This window comes from Salmo salar, chromosome 25 (genome assembly GCF_965601325.2).
Source record: "Salmo salar chromosome 25, fSalSal1, whole genome shotgun sequence".
Classification (NCBI taxonomy): domain Eukaryota; kingdom Metazoa; phylum Chordata; class Actinopteri; order Salmoniformes; family Salmonidae; genus Salmo; species Salmo salar.
In genome coordinates this window covers 40,453,069-40,477,926 of record NC_138315.1, presented here as the reverse complement: position 1 = coordinate 40,477,926, position 24,858 = coordinate 40,453,069, and the positions used below count along the sequence as shown (strand labels likewise).

The window sequence follows — 24,858 nt, the reverse complement described above, 5'->3', positions numbered from 1 at the left end:
CCGTTCACTACCCCCTATTACGTATTCCTGCGCCAGTCTCCAATCATGCACCTCAGCTCAATTTCGACTCTCATAGCAAAGGGTCTGAATACTTATGTAAATAAGCTATTTCTATATTTAATACATTTGAAACATTTTCTAAAAACCTGTTTGTCATTATGGGGTATTGTCTGTAGATTGAGGGGGGGATTTTTTATTTTTTTAATCCATTTTAGAATAAGGCTGTAACGTAACAAAATGTGGAAAAAGTCAAGGGGTCTGAATACTTTCCGAATGCCCTTCCAAAACCCCTTTTCTCCATCCACAAACACAGGCTACACAGACCAATGGACTTATGCTTCAACAGATGAGCATGACCCAGTCACAACCATGAGAATGATAGAGGAAATGACACCACCCTATGAGGCATGGCTAGGGCTGTTGTAGTGACTGTATTACTGCCACACCAGCAGTCACTGTAATCTCATTTTATGCACTCCGAACACGCTAATGACCGTCAGGTCGCTAATGGTCTGGTACTCAGGGCTCTATCGTCCCTCTAACCACTCTGACAGTAATACAAATGCAATTAAAAATCAAAATCAAACATTTATTATCAAAACAGTACCGTGCTTCAAATATATCTATTTTTTTTTAAGTCTAATTTTTTAAATATTTTTCCGCCTCACTGTGATGATTAATTTCAAGAAAGAAGTTCAACAAAAGGTTGAGTGGAAAACATGGTCATTGTGGATGTTGTTTCAAAGTCTAACACAACAAAATGGGCTGCTCTTTCTAAGGTGATTCACTCAAAACACCATACGCATATTAAAATGCATGAACCTATACACAAGACCAAGCCCAAAATGTAACAAATTTTCCTTCAAATAATTATTGTGCCGTTATACAATACATCGCCTACCTCATATTACACACAGCAGAAAAACCTAAAACAAAACTGATTTAAGATGTCTTTGGTACATGATTGGCCTAGCCCAGTGGTTCCCAAACTTTTTACAGTCCCGTACCCCTTCAAACATTCAATCTCCAGCTGCATACCCCCTCTAGCACCAGGGTCAGCGCACTCTCAAATGTTGTTTTTTGCCATCATTGTAAGCCTGCCACACACACACACACACACACACACTATACGATATGTTTAATAAACATAAGAATGATTGTGAGTTTTTGTCACAACCCGACTCGTGGGAAGTGACAAAGAGCTCTTATAGGACCAGGGCACAAATAATAATCAATACATTTTGCTCTTTATTAAACCATCTTACATATAAAACCTTATTTGTTCATTGAAAATTGTGAATAACTCACCACAGGTTAATGAGAAGGGTGTGCTTGAAAGGATGCACATAACTCTGCAATGTTGTGTTGTATTGGAGAGAGTCTCAGTCTTAAATCATTTTCCACACACAGTCTGTGCCTGTATTTAGTTGTTTTCATGCTAGTGAGGGCCGAGAATACACTCTCAGATAGGTACTAGGTTGCAAAGGGTATCAGTGTCTTAACAGCGCAATTTGCCAAGGCAGGATACTCTGAGCGCAGCCCAATCCAGAAATCTGGCAGTGGCTTCTGATTAAATTCCATTTTCACAGAACCGCTTGTTGCATTTTCGATAAAGGTCTCTTGTTCAGATATCGGTAAGTGGACTGGAGGCAGGGCATGAAAGGGATAACGAATCCAGTTGTTTGTGTCATTCGTTTCAGGAAAGTACCTGCCTACCCAACTCACTCAGGTGCTTCGCTATATAACATTTTACATTGTCCATAAGCTTGAGTTCATTTGCATACAAAAAAGAAATAATACAATGATGGAAAGACCTGTGTGGTGTCCTTGTTATTGCAGACAGAGAAGAGCTCCAACTTTTTAAATCAGCCTCAATTTTGTCCCGCACATTGAATATAGTTGCGGAGAGTCTCTGTAATCCTAGATTCATATCATTCAGGAGAGAAAAAACGTCACCCAGACAGGCCAGTCATGTCAGAAACTCGTCATCATGCAAGCGGTCAGACAAGTGAAAATTATGGTCAGTAAAGATAACTTTAAGCTCGTCTCTCAATTAAAAAAAAACGTGTCAATACTTTGCCCCTTGATAACCTGCGCACTTCTGTAAAAGTGTTACATGGTCGCTGCCCATATCATTGCATGGTGCAGAGAATACACGAGTTCAGGGGCCTTGCTTTAACAAAGTGAACCATTTTCACTGTAGTGTCCAAAACATATTTCAAGCTGTCAGGCATTCCCTTGGCAGCAAGAGCCTCTCGGTGGATGCTGCAGTGTACCCAAGTGGCGTCGGGAGAAACTGCTTGCATGCACTTTACCACTCCACTATGTCTCCCTGTCATGGCTTTTGCACCATCAGTACAGATACCAAACACAACTTGACCACCAAAGTCCATTTGATGTCACAAAGCTGTCCAGTACTTAAAAAATATCCTCTCATGTTGTCCTGGTTTCCAGTGGTTTGCAGAAGAGGATGTCTTTCTTAATTGACCCCCCAGAAACGTAACAGACATATACCAGGAGCTGTGCCAGGCCCGCCACGTCTGTTGACTCATCCAGCTGTAACACATAGAATTCACTGGCTTGTATGTGAAGCAATAATTGTTTCAAAACATCTCCTGCCATGTCACTGATGTGTTGTGAAACTGTTGTTTGATAAAGAGATTGTCTGTATAGTTTTTTTGGCCCAATCCCCCAGCATTGTCTCAGTCATATCTGCAGCAGCAGGAAGAAGTCCTCCACAATAGTATGGTGCGTGCATGTCCTAGACACTCGGTAGCTCACCATATAAGATGTTTCTAGTCCCTTCTTATTAATGGTATCTGTTGCTTTTTATACACGTCTTACTAATTGAAAGTCGTCTTAATTCTCACTCAAACTCCTGTGGCTTATATTCCAAACTGGCATGTTTTGTATCTAAATGTCTGCTCAACAGTGAAGGTTTCATGGAGTTGTGAGATAGTACTTTTACACATATAACACACTGTGGCTGAGGAAAGGCACTACTCCCAATATAAGTGAAACCCCAAATCAATGTAGTTCTCATCATATTTGTGCATCTTCGATGGTCCACCGTCCCTGTCTTTTGTTTGGTGCTTTCCCGGGTAAAGGGGCAGTAGCTCTTCGGCTGCATCAGATTCACAACTGTCAGTGTCCATGCTAGCTGGGCTAACAACACATGTAGAATTACTGATGTTAAGCATTGGATGTGCTTGTGGAAGCAGAACAACTTGTGTCGTCGACAGGTAGTAGCAGTACTACCAGTAGAGCTGGTATGTGTCTCTATGGATGCCGGCCTTACTTTTTTTTAACCATTTATCAATTTTCGAGCAAACGGAATGAGCAGCAGCTACATACGGGGTGGAATTCCTGCGAGAGAGTAACGGTTAATGTGATTGGATGTTAATTATTTGACTAGGCTACCTGTATTTGACATTGTGTTTTTATTTCACTGAACACTAGATGGTTTAATTTTATTTTTGGCAGTGAAACGAGGCTACTCAGGTGAGGAAAAAAACTCCCCTAAATGTATAGCCCCGTTGGAAAATATAAATGGACTGTTTGAAAATGTGAAGAATAAAAGTGTGTGTGTGTGTATATATATATATATAAGTGAATCACTTTTTTATTCGGCGTACCCCCGACGGCATTGCGCGTCCCCCCGTAGGCCAGTTTGGGAATACCTGGTCTAGCCTATACTCCAAAATTAAACACATTTTAGTAATGGCCTCTGAGTCTGGACTGTATTATTACGCATACTGGATGGACTGGTTACCTTATGCCATGCTCCAAACTCTTTATACAAGAGTCTGGGAGAGAACGTATAGGCCTAGGCGATGATGTTGCTTCACTGATTATGCAAGACGGTTTACAGTTAGCCTACAATTATAGTACATTTGTATTTGATTTTGAATGGCCTAGTAATAGGACATTTTTTATATTTTCATAATTAATAGGCTGTCGTGCGTTTCAATCTCCTCTCGCTCCTTCATTCCTTTCTCGAGCGCACAAAGAGGGGTTGTCAACAGTTTAATGACATTGTTTTGTTGTGAAAACATGTTACTATTGATGTTCCTGAACAGATTTCCCTTGGTTTCACTGGGTAGCTGCAGGAACAGAGTTGGAGAGCCCATGGCATACAGAGTTTGGGTGGGATATCACCTGTTACGCAGCAAGAGGCTACATGCTCCTCAAACAGTGGTTGATGCGTGGAGTGAAATAACCAGAGTAGCCTACCCAGCATGATTGAGAACGAACCAGCAGGAAAGTGGCCTCCATTCACTATTAGAGTGCATATGGATGACATGTCTTTTTGTCCCTGCCCCTGTTCCTGCCCCTGTTCCTGCTCCTGCCCCTGTTCCTGCTCCTGCCCCTGTTCCTGCCCCTGTTCCTGTCCCTGTTCCTGTTCCTGCCCCTGCTCCTGCTCCTGCCCCTGTTCCTGCTCCTGCCCCTGCCCCTGCTCCTGCCCCTGTTCCTGCCCCTGCCCCTGTTCCTGCCCCTGTTCCTGCCCCTGTTCCTGCCCCTGTTCCTCTTCCTGCCCCCGTTCCTGTCCCTGTTCCTGTTCCTGCCCCCGTTCCTGCCCCTGTTCCTGCCCCTGCCCCTGTTCCTCTTCCTGCCCCTGTTCCTCTTCCTGCCCCTGTGATAATGGGCCATTATAAATCAAAACAAATTGTACATATTAGTAAAGACCAGATTAAATTGACAATAATCTGCTGAGTGAAAATATGAGCACTTGAGAGAACAGCGGGTGGAGCCTGAGGCAAGGAAGAGAGAGCCAGCTTTATTTGTGACTTTCTCAAATCATCAATATCCTTTAGTCGCATCATGCAGCCCATATATGTCTTGATTTCTAAGACATTCTAAGGTTTGTATCATTCACAACTAAAGCTGCCAAATAACTCTAAATCTAGCATATAGGACCTGTTTCAAATGATCACTTTTACGCTCAACGTGCCACTTCAAATGCACACTTGCTCTGAAATGGGAAAAATATTGATATTTTATTGAGCTAAGTTCAATATCAGTGCCTTCTGTAACTATTGGGACAGTGAGTTTTCTTTGACTCTGTACTCCAGCACTTGGGATTTGAAACGATATAAATGACTGACGTTAAAGTGCAGACTGTCAGCTTAAAATTTGAGGGTATTTTCATCCATATCGGGTGAAGCGTTTACATCCCCCTCATTTTAGGGGACCAAAAGTACTGGGACAAATTCACTTAAATGCATATTAGAGTATGTAAAAGTTTAGTATTTGGTCCCATATTCCTAGCACGCAATGATTACATAAAGCGTGTGACTCCAAACTTGTTGGATGCATTTGCCGTTTGTTTAGGTTGTGTTTCAGATTATTTTGTGCCCAATAGAAATGAATGGTAAATAATGTTACTTTGGAGTCACTTTTATTGTAAATAGGAATAGAATACATTTAGAAACATTTCAACATGAATGTGGATGCTACTAGGGCTGGGCGATATATCGAATTCATAAAAATAAAAATAAAGTTATAATTGCGCCATATTCCATATGCCTGTATCGGAAGAATCATGGTTTTGTTATTTTTGGTTTTCATGAGCGTTTATGTCTGCTTGTTCTCATGTTGTATTTTTGTTCTCGTCTCCTTCACTCCTCTGTGCACCTTCCCATTTACACCAGAGATCTTTGTATAATAACGAGATGCACGTCTCCGCCCAAATAATGGGAGTCGTTGTCCCAAAGGCAGGAAGGCAGGCGACAAGCTTAGATCCGGTTTCAACTCGCTATTTGCATTTGAGCTTCGGTCCAACAGAATCGGTGATATGGACACCAAAACACATTGACATTATTTTACTGAAATAGAGGAGAAATTAACTTGTCTAACAATACCCTTTTATGTCTCAACTCCTAAAATGACTGCAAAGCAGACTACTAAAACGAGAGCATAAATTAACATTGATTCTGGAAAATGCTCAGTTTGTCGCGCACGGCATTGGCATACCACTAGCAGCATTTTAACCAAAGACTGTTATACTAGCTGTCTAGTCTGCGTTTTAGAAATGTGCAATAAGCATAAAACATAATTATAAGGAATTGGCAACTCGTTCTCATTCTGAGAAACAAGGTAGGCCACTTGATTTCAACATCTGAACCAAGTGGACAGGCTAACATGCTTTTCAAACAGTTGGAGACAAACAGAAGGGTGTGTTCATAACAACTCAACCGTTCAACCTTGTTAGCAAATAGAGCGAAGTTGGCTAAACTTGAAATATAAAGATTAGCTGGCTAATCACTAGCACGAGGGCTTGAGAGACTGTTGAGACCTGTGTTCATTTTTTATAGCCAAACGCCTGCTACAAGACATTAGCTATTATTAGTGAATGTGCATTATGCAGGTTCTAGATAAATATGTAACAAAGGTCATTTTCATAGACTTGAAAGCCAGATCATTGCAAATAAAAAAAGCAGGTTAATCTATTTAGATAAATAATTAAATGATTAGTGGGTCTTATGGTTGTGGAAGTCTTCTGTTCAGCCTAGGTATAACTTCACAAGCCCTGAATTCATTACATTGTTGCTGACTGTTTGAAATGCAGTGCATGGCCTGGTGCATAGCCAGATCACATACAGTAGGCCAACCCACATTCAGTTCTTCTGAAATACATTTTCTTCATATCATGTTTCTTTAGACCTGACTAAAATAAATATTGGATTTATTGTGATAGTTTTTTATGTAGATGTTCCAACTGCACACACTAGCTTTTTTTGGTGGAGGCCTGGAGATGCTAAATGTGTTTCTATTAATTAACGGTCAGAAGACCAGCCGTCTTCTGCATGACAACATTTCATGACTGCCACCGTCCGAGTCAAGGCAGGTCCATAATGCTAACGTTGTAAGATCACAGACAGACAGACATGACTGCCACCGTCCGAGTCAAGGCAGGTCCATAATGCTAACGTTGTAACATCACAGACAGACAGACATGACTGCCACCGTCCGAGTCAAGGCAGGTCCATAATGCTAACGTTGTAACATCACAGACAGACAGACATGACTGCCACCGTCCGAGTCAAGGCAGGTCCATAATGCTAACGTTGTAACATCACAGACAGACAGACAGACAGACAGACAGACAGACAGACAGACAGACAGACAGACAGACAGACAGACAGACAGACAGACAGACAGACAGACAGACACAGAAGTTTGGCGAAGAGACAGCAGTAGGAACCATGTCGACATTTCAGTCAAGCAACAGCCTTAAAGAAAATAGGTTGTGTGAATGGTATGTGTGGTCCATAGTGGACAAGAACAACCATAAGACTGTGACAACGGTCCTGTTTCCTCCCTAATCAGGATTTTGAATGTGGGGGCGGATGAGAACGGGAGAAGGGATGAATGAAGTAGTGTGCAGCAGACGAAGACACTCAGCCTGGGAAGAGGAAGGAAAAAGTGCAGCGTTAGTTAACTGACTTAATGGAGGACAGACTGTATAAGTCTGTTCATTAAGAGGAGGAGGTAGACCTACATCTGGGATAGTGTGTGTGTGTGTTAGGGCTGCCACAATTACTGCATAACCCACGGTTATGGATGGACAACATGGAATTACTGCCATAACACACACACACACACACACACACACACACATACATACATATATATATATATACACACATACATACACATATATTTTTTTTAAATGCTATTTGAACGGTTATTGCGGTGACTGCAATCATTTGGCTGGCCAATTACAGTCATCCAAAATTACATGATCGCCACAGCCCTAGTGTGTGTACGTGTGTGTGTGTACGTACTGTGTGTACTGTGTGTGTGTACGTACTGTGTGTGCGTGCTCGTACTGTGTACTGTGTGTGCTCGTACTGTGTGTGTGCTCTTACTGTGTGCGTGCTCGTACTGTGTACTGTGTGCGTGCTCGTACTGTGTACCCTTATCCTGAAGAGCAGGGCACAAACACTTCACCAGAGTTTCAGGGCGAAGGGTTTTGTCAGCACTCTCTCCCTCCCCCTCTTCCCCCCTCAATCCTTCCCTCCCCGGCTTCTCTCCCTCCCTTCTATAATCTGGGCCCTTGGCTTCGCCTCCCTCTGTCTTTCTCTCCCTTTGGCCCCATTACAAGCATCTGGCTGAGAGAGTCCCTATCTCTCAGCGTCAGAAAATATCACCACACAACCCATAGCAACACACACACACACACACACAGCACAAAAGAGATAGAGATATATACAGGCTTTTCCTTATTCTATCTCCGTCCCTCTCTCTCTCTCTCTCTCTCGCTCTCATTCTGTCTCCCTCTCTCTACGGGCATCAGAATTCCCCTCTTATCTTCAGAGTCAGTAGCATTCGTTTGTCATAATAACACCTTTCTCCAGCTATTTTGGGACCATTGTGTTTGCCATGAACAGACAAAGGAACGACAGACCAGAGCTGAGAGGAGAAACATGCCCACGGACGGAAAGAGAGAAAATGGAAGGAAGTGTTAGAGGAGAGAATGGAGGTAGAACTGGAGGGAGGGATTTATTTTAACCTCAACTGTGTTGATTAGCCAAATAGTAATGTCTCCTTCCATTACGTTTTACTGAAAGCAGCCAACTCTCACCACAGATATCAGCACTTAGACTTCTGTTCCATTGAGCAGTTGTTGTTCCATAGGTTCTGCACTGACCTCCATTAGCAAGGTCTGGTCAATAGAGAGTAGCACACTGCTGGGAGGATACTTCAGTCGGAGATCTTGCTGCCCTACATTCCGAGATCTCACAGATTGAGAAGTGCACATTCTTGTGGGTCATTCAGTAGGCTGCTTGGCCATTTAGAAAGCTGATTCTCAGAGCCCTTATTCAGTCATGTGACGAGACGGCAATAAATTGATAGGTCGGATTACTCAATAATGCGAAAACAACTGTTTGCAATTATGACACACACAAAATCAACGGTTACACACAAACACACTCAAGTCTCTTAAATGCAGAGCCACCTTACACAATCCAAGAAACATAGGTCTAAAGCCACAGAGACAGACACAGTTAGCATCTAGGCCTATCCACACCATTCCCACAGTGTTCTCTGCATGCCCACTAACACTGAGCTTTCAAATACTTCACTTTCAGAGTGACTCACTGCCTGAGGCTAAGTAGACTAAACACCCACACGGAAACGAGAATTAAAGAAAGTAGGACCCAGAGTGAAAGAGAGGGGAGACGATGAAATACACTAGATAGAGAGAGGTGACGATCAGAGACCCCGAGAGAGGTGACGATCAGAGACCCCGAGAGAGGTGACGATCAGAGACCCCGAGAGAGGTGACGATCAGAGACCCCGAGAGAGGTGACGATCAGAGACCCCGAGAGAGGTGACGATCAGAGACCCCGAGAGAGGTGACGATCAGAGACCCCGAGAGAGGTGACGATCAGAGACCCCGAGAGAGGTGACGATCAGAGACCCCGAGAGAGGGGACGATCAGAGACCCCGAGAGAGGGGACGATCAGAGACCCCGCGAGAGGGGACGATCAGAGACCCCGCGAGAGGGGACGATCAGAGACCCCGAGAGAGGGGACGATCAGAGACCCCGAGAGAGGGGACGATCAGAGACCCCGAGAGAGGTGACGATCAGAGACCCCGCGAGAGGGGACGATCAGAGACCCCGAGAGAGGGGACGATCAGAGACCCCGAGAGAGGGGACGATCAGAGACCCCGAGAGAGGTGACGATCAGAGACCCCGCGAGAGGGGACGATCAGAGACCCCGAGAGAGGGGACGATCAGAGACCCCGAGAGAGGGGACGATCAGAGACCCCGAGAGAGGTGACGATCAGAGACCCCGAGAGAGGGGACGATCAGAGACCCCGAGAGAGGTGACGAGAAAGACAAGCAAAAGAGGGCAAGACTAGAGAAAAAAAGAAGAAAGAGGGATATAGAGACAGAAAGACAGGGGAGTGGTTGTGAGAGGAAGTGATGAATTGTAAAACAAGCTCTTCAGGCTTAATCAGTGTTTATCTGATCTAATGTATACCAGGGAGAGACGCAAGCTATGGTACAGCCAATCAGTGTTTATCTAACCTAATGTATACCAGGGAGAGACAAGATCAGTAACATCCCAGGGAGGGAGCGGTAACCGGGAGGTTAAACAACACTTGGCTATCGTGCCCAGACAACACACTGGTCTGAATGTGAGAAACACAAGAGACACTTATCCATAGCCAGCAAAACTCTGCTTAGCTATGGAGTCTGACTGACTGTTGGGCCAGTGGGAGCAGCCAATGAGTGTCTATGAATACAAAGTATTGTGCCACACTACTCTGCTCTGTAACTCCCCCTGGAAGGTGTCCGTCTGTCTGTGTTCCTCCTCCTAACGCAGACACAAACAGAACACTAAACCCAAACATGCACAAGGCTAGGTGTAAACATCACTAAACCCACACATGCACAAGGCTGGGTGTGTAAACATCACTAAACCCACACATGCACAAGGCTGGGTGTGTAAACATCACTAAACCCACACATGCACAAGGCTGGGTGTAAACATCACTAAACCCACACATGCACAAGGCTGGGTGCTTGAGTGGAGGAAGAATGCATGCAGTGCCATTTGGCAAATCTGACCATAATTCTATCCTGCTGATTCCTGCTTACATGCAAACACTCGAAACAGGAAGTACTAGTGACAAGCTCAATACGGAAGTGGTCCGATGAAGCGGACGCTATGCTAAAGTAATGTTTTGCTAGCACAGACTGGAATATGTTCCGGGATTCATCCGATGACTTGGAGCAGTTTACCACATCAGTCACCGGCATCCTTAATAAGTGCATCGATGACGGTGTACCCACAGTGACCGTACATATCCTAACCAGAAGCCATGGATTACAGGCAACATCCAGTTCGGGCTAAAGGCTAGAGCTGCCGCTTTCAAGGAGGGGGACACTAACCCGGACGCTTATTATAAATCATGCTATGCCACACGACGAACCATTAAACAAGCAAAGCAACAACACAGGACTAAGACCGACTAACTACACCGGCACTGACGCTCGTCGGCTGTGGCTGGGCTTGCCAACTATGACAGATTAAAGGGAAGCCCAGCCGTGAGCTGCTCAATGACAAGCCTACCAGATGAACTGAGAGCCTTTTATGCTCGCTTCAAGGCAGGCAACACTGAACCATGCATGAGAACACCAGCTGTTCCGGACGACTGCATGATCACGCTCTCCGTGCTGATGCAAGTAAGACCTTTAAACAGGTCAACATTCTCAAGGCCGCAGGGCCAGACGGATTACCAGGACATGTACTGCGACCATGCGTTGACCAAATGGCAAGCGTCTTCACTGACATTTTCAACCTCTCCCTGACCGTCTGTAATACCTACATGTTTCAAGCAGACCACCATAGTCCCTGTGCCCAAGAGCATCAAAGTAACCTGTCTAAATTACTATCTCCCCATAGCACTCAAATCAAAACCATTATCCCAGACACCCTGGACCCACTCCAATTTGCATACCGTCCCAACAGATCCACAGATGACGCAATCTCTATTGCACTCCACACTGCTCTTTCCCACTTGGACAAAATAAACACCTACATGAGAATGCTGATCATTGACTACAGCTCAGCGTTCAACACCATAGTGCCCTCAAAGCTCATCACTAAGCTAAGGACCCTGGGACTGAACACTTCCATCTGAAACTGTATCCTGAACTTCTTGACGAGACCCCCCAGGTGGTAAGGGTAGGCAACAACACATCCAACACGCTGACCCTCCTGTACTCCCTGTTCACCCACGACTGCGATCTGCGCACGACTCCAACACCATCATTAAGTTTTCGGACAACACAAATGTGGTAGGCCTGATCACTGACAACGATGAGACAGCCTATAGTGAGGAGGTCAGAGAACTGGCAGTGTGGTGCCAGGATAACCTCTCCCTCAATGTCAGCAAGACAAAAGGAGTTGATCGTGGACTACAGGAAACAGAGGGCTGAGCTCGCCCCCATTCACATCGACAGGGCTGAAGGGGAGCGGGTCGAGAGCTTCAAGTTCCTAGGTGTCCACATTACTAAGGACCTATCATAGTCCAAACACACCAACACAGTCATGAAGAGGCCACAACAACGCCTCTTCCCCCTCAGGAGGCTGAAAAGATTTGGCATGGGGCCCTCAGATCCTCAGTAAGTTCTACAGCTCTACCATTGAGAGCATCTCGACTGGCTGCATCACAGCTTGGTATGGCAACTGCTTGGCATACAACAGTTTACACCCAAAAACAATTTCATCAATTTTAGAATAAGGCTGTAACAAAATGTGGAAAAGGTCAAGGGGTATGAATACTTTCCGAAAGCCAAGTTATTATTACTCATTGTGCATCTATTATTATGCATTTGACTTTTCTATTATTTGTCTATTTTCTTTCTCTGCATTGTTGGGAAGGGCCTGTAAGTAAGCATTTCACTTTTAGTCCACATCTGTTGTTTACGAAACATGTGACAAATAAATGTGAGTTTCACAATCCTTCCTCCAGTTTTAGGAATTAACGATGACAGACAGAAATGTTAGATCATGCAGTGCAAGAGCAAGGCCTATTCCTGGGTGTCTCTCGTTCCCTTTTCGTTCTTTTCATTTGTGAGGATTTCTGATTTCAGTATGTGTGTGGCAGGGTTTCCGTTAGCTGGCAATTAATTTAAAAAAATGAAAAGCCTACAAATAAAACTGTTGACCAGCGAAGAAAATATCTTTGCAAAAGAAGGCTTTTTATTAATTAATGGAAATACATATGACCGTCATGCTTACCGGTCTATAGGTACATTTGCATAATTTTGTGGAATTAAAATTGTCATCTGTGTATTTCCATCAGTCATGTGTTTTATTTATCCAACACAACTAATACACAAGCGCACAGCTTATTTTGAGTTGATTTATCCTGTAGCTCCTCGGCGGGTTGCTGCTGAAGTAAAACATGCTTTTATAAGCCAATTCATTGCACAACAATTCTAAATGCAATCACCTATTAAAAACTGTTTTGGTGCACGATTAAAAAGAGCTACTATTTTTATTTCTCAACTGGTAATTGAAGCAAGCCTCCCATTCACCATTCAAGTGCAGGCAACAGGCTATCAGCGTGTCACCCACCACTTTACAATGTGAGCTGGAGGCTGTACTCATTCTGAAAATATACTTAAAAATGTTTGAAACCTTGAATGTTTTATTTCATGTTATGAGGCAGGTCTTATCTTGCTTCAAAGTAGCCTATAGGCTTATTCCAACATTGGAAACGTAGAGGCAATTAAATAGGCGGCTTGTGAGTTAAGTTTGGGGAAGCTTATAATTTATCCGACCATTTCTATTGTCTGAGTGCCAGTTGATTTTAATATGCGTATTTTCGTGGAACAGTTTAATTTCAATAATAATATTTTAGTTTCTCAAAATCATTGTCATGTGGTTAATCATAAAAATCTGAATTAAAATGATAAAAACCTAAAAGTTGAAAGTCAACTAATGTGAGCTCACCAGCCGCTGCCTTATGGACACATTGATACACCGTGATTCATTGGCGGTGTAATGGGAATTTTTATGTTTGTGCTTATAACACATTTCTGTGTTCTATTCATGTGCTGTTCTATAAACCAATCTCTGTGTTCATGCACGTGGCTGACTGTACAAATCACCTATCAGTAGCTGCAATTTGGCAGTACGCCCAGACGTTGTTTTGAGAACAAGAAAGATATTTCAGTTTCAATGTCTCAGCTTAGAGAGAGGAGAAGCCTCGTGAGGTTTTGGTCTGTCACATGTTAAGAACCAGTATTGGTCGGTCACATGAATGAAACAAAATGGTAATGATTAATTAATTATGCTAAATCATGCAAATAACATGTCTGTGTATAGCCGTATAAGAACACTGCTGGGTCTGCCCAGGGAGAGCTCCTGATTGACGTGTACTATGGTGCATTGAGTTGGTTGGAACCTCTCCAGCACGCTGACAATAAACAATGATTAATTTAAGATCGACTTTGAGTGTCCCTGTGTACGAACATTTCCACGACAACGGCTAAAGAAATGAGTGCATGGAACTCATAGCCTATAGGCCAATGCAGCAGTAGGCCTACAACTTCCATTGCTCTTTCACACTGAGGATTGGTGGTTAGAGGGGGAGATTGTTGGAAAGATTCTTCAAATAGCTTACTGTGAGGAACTATAGTTCATATATTATAATTCACAATGGATGTTAAAAAAAACACTTGCCTACATTTATGCGCAGCAGGCCGGGTACTTCTATGCGTGCTCAGGCGCACACGTTCCCTCAACATTATCAGGACAGAGAAACCAGACATGCTCGGGCGCTCACGCTCCCTCAACATTATCAGGACAGAGAAACCAGACATGCTCAGGCGCACACGTTCCCTCAACATTATCAGGACAGAGAAACCAGACATGCCCGGGCGCACACGTTCCCTCAACATTATCAGGACAGAGAAACCAGACATGCTCGGGCGCTCACGCTCCCTCAACATTATCAGGACAGAGAAACCAGACATGCTCGGGCGCACACGTTCCCTCAACATTATCAGGACAGAGAAACCAGACATGCTCGGGCGCTCCCTCAACATTATCAGGACAGAGAAACCAGACATGCTGGGGCGCTCCCTCAACATTATCAGGACAGAGAAACCAGACACATGGAGCACTCCAACATTAGACTATTTTATTTTACAAATCTCGTAAATTATGGTTATGAAATAAACCAAAACTTGTTTCTCACAAATGTAGCAGGTCATGAACTCTGCAAACGTTTCCACTTCAAGAATTAGAACGGTAAATTACTGTAATTAATACTAGGGCTGTTGCGGTGACCATATTACCATCATGACTGCAGTCAAATTCCATGTGACCGTTGAGTCACGGTAATCTCCTCTTATGCACTCTGGACTTGCCTTTGTAGTACCCAACTTGCTAACAAAAATCAGGTCCTAATGGCCTGGTCCTCAGGGTTCTATTGTCCCTCTAACAGGGGTGGGCAACTCCAGTCCTCGAGGGCCTGATTGGTGTCACAGTTTTGCCCCAGCTAACACACCTGACTCCAATAATCACCTAATCATGATCTTCAGTTTAGAATACAATTTGATTAATCAGCTGTGTTTGCTAGGGATGGAGGGAAAAAAAGGGGGGGGGGGGGGACTGGAGTGCCCACCCCTGGTCTAACCACTGACATCAATGGAAATACAATCGAAAATCACATCAAAACACTTATCATAACAGTAGGCCTATCATATTTTAAAACTCACCTCACTGTGATGATCAATTTGAAGAAAGTTCAACAGCAGGTTGAAACAGTGTAAAACATGGTTGTTGTAGATGTTGTTTCAAAGCCTTACAACGAAATGGACAGCGCTTCCTAAAGGTGATGATTCATTCAAAACAGCCATATGCATATTAGAGCTTATGCATAGGCTTATGAGCCCAAGCCCCAATTTCTTGGGGGGGGGGAATTAAAATGATGATTGTGTCGTTATACAATATATAGCCTACCGCATATTACGTATTTCAGTAATCACCTCTGAGTGTGGACTGTTATTATGCATACTGGATGGACTGGTTACCATATGCTACACTCCAAAATGTCTATCCATGAGTCTGGGAGAGAACGTATAGCCCTAGGCGATGCTGTTGGTATGTGCAGGGCTGCTTACAGTTAGCCTACAATTACTGAATTTGTTTTGGATTTTCAATAGCCTAGTAATAGGGCATTTTTTTCTATTGTCATAACCAAGTGACATTACCTTCAGCTTTACAGAATATCTCACCACTATGCGTTTCATTCTCCTCCTCTCTCTCCCCGCAGACGGGCTGTCAACAGTTTAGCAAAATATGTTTTGTTGCATAAACATGTTACTATTGGTGTTCCCGTACAGATTTCACTTGGTTTCCCAAATTAAGCACTGGGTAGCTGCAGGAACAGGGTTGGAGAGCCCATGGCATACAGAGTTTGGGCAGAATATCACCTGTCTGGCAGCGAGAGCATGCTCCTCAAACAGGAATATCACCTGTCTGGCAGCGAAAGCATGCTCCTCAAACAGGAATATCACCTGTCTGGCAGCGAGAGCATGCTCCTCAAACAGGAATATCACCTGTCTGGCAGCGAAAGCATGCTCCTCAAACAGGAATATCACCTGTCTGGCAGCGAAAGCATGCTCCTCAAACAGGAATATCACCTGTCTGGCAGCGAAAGCATGCTCCTCAAACAGGAATTTCACCTGCCTGGCAGCGAAAGCATGCTCCTCAAACAGGAATATCACCTGTCTGGCAGCGAGAGCATGCTCCTCAAACAGGAATATCACCTGTCTGGCAGCGAAAGCATGCTCCTCAAACAGGAATATCACCTGTCTGGCAGCGAAAGCATGCTCCTCAAACAGGAATATCACCTGTCTGGCAGCGAAAGCATGCTCCTCAAACAGGAATATCACCTGTCTGGCAGCGAGAGCATGCTCCTCAAACAGGAATATCACCTGTCTGGCAGCGAAAGCATGCTCCTCAAACAGGAATATCACCTGTCTGGCAGCGAAAGCATGCTCCTCAAACAGGAATATCACCTGTCTGGCAGCGAAAGCATGCTCCTCAAACAGGAATATCACCTGTCTGGCAGCGAAAGCATGCTCCTCAAACAGGAATTTCACCTGCCTGGCAGCGAAAGCATGCTCCTCAAACAGGAATATCACCTGTCTGGCAGCGAGAGCATGCTCCTCAAACAGGAATATCACCTGTCTGGCAGCGAAAGCATGCTCCTCAAACAGGAATATCACCTGTCTGGCAGCGAGAGCATGCTCCTCAAACAGGAATATCACCTGTCTGGCAGCGAAAGCATGCTCCTCAAACAGGAATTTCACCTGCCTGGCAGCGAGAGCATGCAGTGTTCTTCAATTTATTTCTCAGCTGCACATATTAACTTCTATGGGCTACGTGGGACGCTAGCATCCCACCTGCGGGACACAGCCACTGAAATATCAGGGCGGAAAATTCAAAAACAACAAAATGTCATAATTCAACTTTCTCAAACATACAACTATTTTACACCATTTTAAAGATACACGTCTCCTTGATGTAACCACATTGTCCGATTTCAAAAAGGCTTTACAGCGAAAGCAAAACATTAGATTATGTTAGGAGAGTACATAGACAAAAATAATCACACAGCCATTTTCCAAGCAAGGACATGTGTCAATAAAACCCAAAACACAGCTAAATGAAGCACTAACCTTTGACGATCTTCATCAGATGACACTCCTAGGACATTATGTTATACAATACATGTATGTTTTGTTCGATAAAGTTCATATTTATATCCAAAAACAGCATTTTATATTGGCGCGTGATGTTCAGAAAATGTATTCCCACCAAAACGTCCGGTGAATGTGCACATCAATTTACAAAAATACTCATCATAAACATTGACAAAATATATAACAATTATTTAAAGAATTATAGATGGACTACCCCTGGATGCAACCGCTGTGTCAGATTTTAAAATAGCTTTACGGAGAAAGCACATTTTTCAATATTCTGAGTACATAGCTCAGCCATCACGGTGAGCTATTCAGACACCCGCCAAGTTCGGGGCAACCTAAACTCAGAATTAGTATTAGAAATATTCTCTTCCCTTTGCTGATCTTCGTCAGAATGCACTCCCAGGACTGCTACTTCCACAAGAAATGTTGTTTTTGTTCGAAATAATCCATATTTATGTACAAATACCTCCGTTTTGTTCGTGCGTACAGATCACTTATCAAAAGGCATAACGCGCGAGCGTGGAACGAGAGACGAAAAGTCAAAATGTTCCATTACCGTACTTAGAAGCATGTCAAACGCGGTTTAAAATCAATCTTTAGGGTATTTTTTACGTAAAATTGCGATAATATTTCAACCGGACAATAGCATAATCATTCAAGAAGAAAAAGAAGGAACGGCGTGCTTGCGTGACCGCGCATATCCAATCCCTTTGTTGCCAGGCAGACCACTCAGTAACTGAGCTCCTATTATCTGCCCAGTGACAGGAGAATGCTCAAACCACTTTCTGAAGGCTTTAGACAGCCAATGGAAGCCTTAGGAAGTGCAACGTCACCCCACAGACACTGTAGCTTCTATAGAGAACCAAAAGAAGAACTACAATTCTCTGACTTTCTACTTCCTGCTTGGAATTTTCTCTGTTTTTTGCCTGCCATATGAGTTCTGTTATACTCACAGACACCATTCAAACAGTTTTAGAAACTTCAGAGTGTTTTCTATCTAAATCTACTAATAATATGCATATTCTAGTTTCTGGGCCAGAGTAGTAACCTGTTTAAATTGGGTACGTTTTTCATCTGGCCGTGAAAATACTGCCCCCTAGCCCAGACAGGTTAATCTCACGCTATAAAACCCAAGTAGCCTACAAAACAGTGTAAACCGATGACAGGGTTTTTCCCCCTTTGTCCCTGTTCATTTGATAATGGGCCATTCTAAATCTAAACTAATTTTACATATTAGTAAAGACCAGATTAAATTGAGAATAGTCTGATGGGTGAAAATATGATCACTTGATGAGAGAACAACTGTGCAGCCTGAGGCAAGGAACACAGAGCACAAGCTTTTTTTGCTACTTTCTCAAATCATCAATAGCCTTTAGTTGCACCATGCAGCCCAGTGGTTAGAGTGTTGGGCCAGCGAGTAACCGAAAGGTTGCTGGATTGAATCCCTGAGCTGACAAGGTAAAAAAAAAAGTCGTTCTGCCCCTGAACAAGGCAGTTAACCCACTGTTCCCCAGTAGGCCGTCATTGTAAATAAGAATTTGTTCTTAACTGATTTGCCTAGTTAAATAAAGGTAAGATAAACAGCCTAATCACATGCCTTGGCTTAGAATTGATCTAAAAGACACAATTATTTACACTCTGCAGATAACAAACCACAGATAGGAGCCAGATGTATAAATGAAGCATCCTTTCAGAAAATTTCACTAAGCACCAAATATGGTTCAACGCGAAAAGATAGAAGAAAGAAACAGGATGAAAAAGAAAAACCAGTTGGTTTCTTATCAACAAACTAGGACTACATTTTTAGTGCACAAGTGTATGTAAATGTTATTGTAATCGATAACTAGACGGGTCGAACTGGGGAATTATTGACTGTCGAACTGTCAAAATACACGAGCAAGAGGATCGATCTTGTCCTCATCTCGCACGGCTGTGGATTTACATAGCTTTACTGTATCTGGCTTCGGTACCTGCTATCATCAGACATCCGGATGATATCATTCTTATGGAAAGCCATGTTTAACTGTGACAGTGTAGGGCTGGTTGCCATATATAACCAGTACACATAATAGCCCTCTTCTATGTAGCTGTCTGTGTCAGTATCCCAACGTCCAGGTTTGAAGATAAAGCTTCATAGTCAGCCAACAAAACAACTCATATTTAGTGTCTCTCTGTCACTGCATTAAGTCCTCCATAGCTCAGTTGGTAGAGCATGGTGAATGTAACGCCAGGGCAGTGGCACCGATTCCCAGGACAACCCATATGGAAAATGTAAGCGTCTGCTAAATGGCATAGCTAGCTATATAGTTAGAAAATATTAGCTTTCTGTCCATCAACCAGTCATAACAAATAGCTGTCAAGCCCGTTTGCTGGCTAGCCAACTGGAAATTCTTATGCCAGAAATCGAGTGGTAGTACACCATAGCTGCTGACAACCGACTTTGCTTACTTACCTTTGCCATTTTGCCAGGATGTGTACCAAGACAGGCTGAGAAACGACGTGAAGAAAATTATCGCAGTAGCAACCGTTCCATTTCTGAGCCTCATCTCATTTCAGCGATTCTCTCCACGAAGCGTGGGGACCGGAGGCTGCCGTGCCTCTCGCCCTCGGGGTTGTCAGTCCAGGCGGAGGCGCGTGATTACGGTCGCCCAACTCGGGTAGTACTGGGGGGACGTTGGAAGGAAGCGAGGAGGTTTGAGAAGCTAGCTAACTGGAAATGGGAATGGACGTCTTTCTCTGTCCCCGTCTGCCGTGACGAGTCCTCCGCGTCGTCTCCGTGAGTGACTGATGATCTCTCCTCTCGCTCTATGGTGGATGATGATGATTTCTCTCTCGCTTGAGGGTGGTAAATCACGAGGCAGTTCTTCCTTTTTTAAATGTGAGCATGGTCGGGCGGTGCTATTATTCCCCTCCACTCACTGCACAAAGTGATTAGGATAACTGAAAGGTCCTGTACAGAAGTGTTGACACGGCTCCTTAATGTTCTGCACTCGGATGATTCTGGGGACAGCAAGAGCAAACCGAAATCAACTGGTTTGACAAGAGAACCTCTGCATGAACTAGATATGTATTTTCAGCTGATCAAAGTTAGCAAGCAGCAACCACTGACGTGCTGATGTAAGTTATAAGGTAGAAAAACAAGTAACTAGCTACCTGACACATTCAGCAGATGGAGTGTAGAGGATAGTCTTTGCTGGGAACCAGTCCAAGTTGTGGATGTGCTTCTTCATATACCTAAGCGTAGCTAGTTATCATACCCCCTCGCAAGATAAGGTTAAAGAGATTCATTAAAATATTTAACTACACTAGTGGCTGGCAGGCTACATATAGCTAGCTTCACAGTTGGATACCTGTCTTCTGATTAGACTCCCACGCTGGCTGATTAGCTAGCTAGCTATACTGCTGCACAGCACACACACAACACGCTCGCTCGCGACTTGTTCCGTTGACTCTTCAGCATAAAATTAGCTAGTTTGACAGCAGGTTCCGACCCTACTGTTATGCTTGTTTATACTGAGCTGCACTGGGGTCAGAACGCAATCATGGAAAACGTACCACAATGCAGGGGTTGGGTCTTTGCATGTAAAAACATATATGTGTCAAATAAGCTTGTTGACCAATCAGGATCTGAATATGACTGTACATTGTACAATAATGTAACACATTCATAAATGTTTTATGTAGATATTACACATTGATTACAATCACTTATATTTCATGTCACAGCGATTCACCGAGACCTATACTATGATGCTGGTAAAGTTGTCTTGCGCACCTACTGCAGGAGGCAGACACACTTCCCCAAGCTCTGGGACAAGGCTGATCAGAAAAAAAGCTAGCTAGCTGATGGATCCAAACAATGTTCTCCCACAAAAAAACATAGCAAAACAACATGTATATAGCTAGGTGTCATCATCTGAAATAACCCTAATTTATAAGACAGTTTTTGTATTTGGTTGATGATGGTCGGACCCGGCCAGATGAAGCTAGCTAGCTGCTTATAATGTTAGCTTGGGGAAACAAGGATAGATAGCTGGCTATCTTGTTAGTTTGTTATCTAGCTAGCTAGTTAATTACATAAATTTAAGTTTGACCAAGCTAAAGCTAGCTCGCTAGCTACCCCAGAAGTGCTAATAACATTTGGATCAAAGATATTTGTGATTGTCATACTGCAAACCGAAGTCAACGTAGTAGGGAGACAGCCTACCTCAAGTTTCCAAACGGTCATTAATGTTGACAAAATGCTTGATTATTATTCTGTATTTTGACTAACTAGGAGGAATCAGGTGCAACTGCTTGGTATGTGGCTGGCAGGCAGAAGCATCAGGATCACCATCCTTTCTCCCTACCTATGCGATGGTTGCATGTCTGGGAGAATGCTAAAATGTTTGATCCTGCTCCCTCAAATGCTCATTGACGTTTTTCCATTCGGTCGAACAAATAATGGCTTACCAACAAGGTATTGTAAACACGTTGTGGCCGATGTTTGTGCTTTTTTGCAGACTTAAATATTTTTTATTTAAACAGCTTTGACAGTGCTACTGACTGTAGTGGTGGCGCTTGGCTTGCGCATGCAATTCAGCACACACATTCTATAATAGAATGATATTAGCGGTGGCTACTGCTAACTAGCATGAGTACAAAAAGGGCAGTTTTCCAGCAAACCTTGCAGTACTTCAATCTTCTTGATGTATCAGTGTGGATAAAGGTAAAATTTGAAGTACAGTGGCAAATCCCAGTTAGCAATGAGTACTTGGGAGGCCGGCGTCCCGCCACAGAGGCCGTGCTGCAACTTTAAAAAAATATATAATAATCCTCACACAGCCTCACCTGCCCAGTCGGAGGAAAGACACTTTTTCAGCATAAAGTCAGTGGCATGCCTACTCTGTCGCCAACATTTAAAAAAACTTATGATTTTTATTATTTAAGGTACATTGGATGCCATCTCCATTGGGAAAGGTACTGCAAATGATTGTGTGTGCAAAATATCAGATAACGTGGGCCAGTCCTGTTCACCTGGATCCACTGGTGACGACAAATCAAATCCAGCCAAATAAAATGTTATTGCTATGTATTTTCAGGCTTCTCACAGTGCAACGGTGACAAAAGTGACAGTAATCAAATAAGTAACATAGGAAAGCAATCAAATTAGTGATATTGTAATTATATAACATACTAATATAAAAATACTAAATAAACAAAATCAGGTACAACAGGCAGCAGATAAAATAAACCTTTATTTATTATTGCCTATAGGGATATAGTAGGCTATGGACATTGTTTGCCCATGTGCATAGTGAGTGGAATAAGTAGAGCAGTTGCAGCATATCAATCATATGACTGCTACAAGACCATGGTGCTTGCCTACGGAGCTGTGAGGGGAGCGGCACCTCCGTACCTTCAGGCTCTGATCAGTCCCTACACCCAAAGAAGGGCACTGCGTTCATCCACCTCTGGCCTGCTGGCCCCCCTACCTCTGCGGAAGCACAGTTCCCGCTCAGCCCAGTCAAAAGTGTTCGCTGCTCTGGCACCCCAATGGTGGAACAAGCTCCCTCACGACGCCAGGACAGCGGAGTCAATCACCACCTTCCGGAGACACCTGAAACCCCACCTCTTTAAGGAATACCTGGGATAGGATTAAGTAATCCTTCTAACCCCCCCTCCCCCCCAAAAAGATATAGATGTACTATTGTAAAGTGGTTGTTCCACTGGATATCATAAGGTGAATGCACCAATTTGTAAGTCGCTCTGGATAAGAGCGTCTGCTAAATGACGTAAATGTAATGTAAAATGTATATACATTAGTAGTGCAGTAAGGTGACAGAACTATTGCATTGGTCCGGTAGACAAAACGGATTTCAGTGTGTACAGAATATGAATAACTGTTAAGTGTGTGGTTGAGTGCAGTAGTCAGCCCAGGCTGTTGGAACAGTCTTGTGGTTTGGTGGGGTAGAAGCAGGCTTTGAGACAGGTTGTCCGAGACTTGATGTTGACCCTCACTGCAGCGAATCCCTGTGCGCCGCCTCCAACCGGAGGCCCCTTTCAGGTAACGGGTGACCTGAATCTGGACCCCCTCATCTGTGGCATGCCGGATTGCATGGTTCTTCCGAATGGCTCCTATACACAAAGTAAGAACATTGAGTTACATTTGAATCGCACCTGTAGTTACGAGTTTAAGAATATTCTTAAAAAGTAGAGAAAACAAGTAACACAACTTACGGTGAATAACAGTCTTCAGAAACCAGTCCCTGAAACAGGCCTTATCCCCTGTCCAGGTTGTGGCAAGACTGACAGAATACAAGGTAGCATCCACCACACTGTCCACTTCAGGTCCTTGGCCCCATTACAGACAGAAACCTAAGCTACAAAATGCAAGAGAATTATTAGAAATTACACACTATGTTAACATATTTCCCTCCCCCACCCCCTATATTTTATATACGTTTATTGTGACAGTCTAAAGATAGATGGCAGATATTTCCAATAAGTATTTACATTTAAGTTGGTAACAGTTTATGTTATTACCTTCATGTCTGCAGCCCAAACATGGCACAGTTGGCCCGTCGTAATGCTTCACTCCTGTCCCTGTTTGAAACAATAACGTTACTTACATTGAAATGAAGTAAATACTGTGCAAGAACAGATAGGCAGTCTTATCTGGGCAAGTGAATGTAACGTTACATACCTCCATGGCTATCACATCCACATGGTGCTGTGGTGAATACGATGCTGGGGCTGGCCATTACTGGCCAGATGGCAAACTACCCAACTTAACCGCATTTACCATAATTTAGCTAGCTAGCAACAGCCAAGTTTATGTTTCTAGCTAGCTAGCTAGCTAGTTAAGCTCGCTAACGTTAGCAAGTAACGTTAACTAGTTAGGCAATCTAGCGTTATTGTCCTCATTGACGTTAACATTACACAAGTAACACTACTCACAAATGAAGAAAAGCAGTAAATGTTAGTTACTTGAGCAAACTGACTTTGCATTCCAATCTGGTAAATTAACAGAATATAAACTAGGTTTAACTTGATAAATAAAAAAATAAAAACACCAGCTAAGCTATCTAGCAAACGGGGTCTATTGTCTCCTGCAAATGAGCCACTCCATGCATGATTCAAAATCCAGGATAGTGAATTGGTGCTCCATCTATCCATAACCGACTGAATGGGTGCTGCTAGTGTGTTATTGTTTGGTATTTCCAAATGTTTAGTTATGTAAAATAATAATAATTTTGTTCCAAAAGCCTGTGGAATTTCTTTGGTTTGTAAACTCGATAGAAGATGGTAACAAATAACTTCCTGTTGAGGCTTTTTGGCTACTTCTGTGGTGTTTAAGAGGTACGTAGTGATCAACACTTTTCTTCAAGTGGGTACAGCGGTTTCGTGAGTGACATTTATTCTTAGAAAGGAACCGTTTGTATTGCCTCAATTATATAGTATATTAAATCAATGGCAAAAATGTAGGCTATTTTTGGCCATAGTCAATATATCATTAATCTACTTAAACTAAAGCATTAGGTGTAACACAGGTGCAAAAGCAGCCTGCCAAGCAAGGGCTTATGAGTGGAGGCTATCCGACAGAGATGCAAATCTGGCCCCAGATT

At 43.4% G+C, this 24,858-nt stretch overlaps 1 protein-coding gene and 1 long non-coding RNA gene across 2 annotated transcripts in view; both read right to left on the bottom strand.

The window, feature by feature from the left end:
- Positions 1-20,755, bottom strand: part of LOC106586781 (alpha-1,3-mannosyl-glycoprotein 4-beta-N-acetylglucosaminyltransferase A) — a 71,983-nt gene extending 51,228 nt beyond the window's left edge. The window contains exons 1-2 of the mRNA XM_014174400.3: positions 20,405-20,755; positions 19,704-20,251 (exon numbers count right to left, since the gene is read on the bottom strand). Coding sequence (XP_014029875.1) covers positions 19,704-19,797 — 94 coding nt within the window. The 5' untranslated portion in view covers positions 19,798-20,251; positions 20,405-20,755. The remainder of the gene's footprint in view (positions 1-19,703; positions 20,252-20,404) is intronic.
- Positions 20,756-22,940: 2,185 nt separating this feature from the next.
- LOC106586743 (uncharacterized) lies at positions 22,941-24,238 on the bottom strand. The gene is made up of 4 exons (XR_001324243.3): positions 23,937-24,238; positions 23,777-23,836; positions 23,471-23,613; positions 22,941-23,368 (listed from the first exon to the last, which is right to left on the bottom strand). It is a non-coding gene; the product is annotated as an uncharacterized LOC106586743 (long non-coding RNA).
- Between the last annotated feature and the right edge of the window lie 620 nt (positions 24,239-24,858).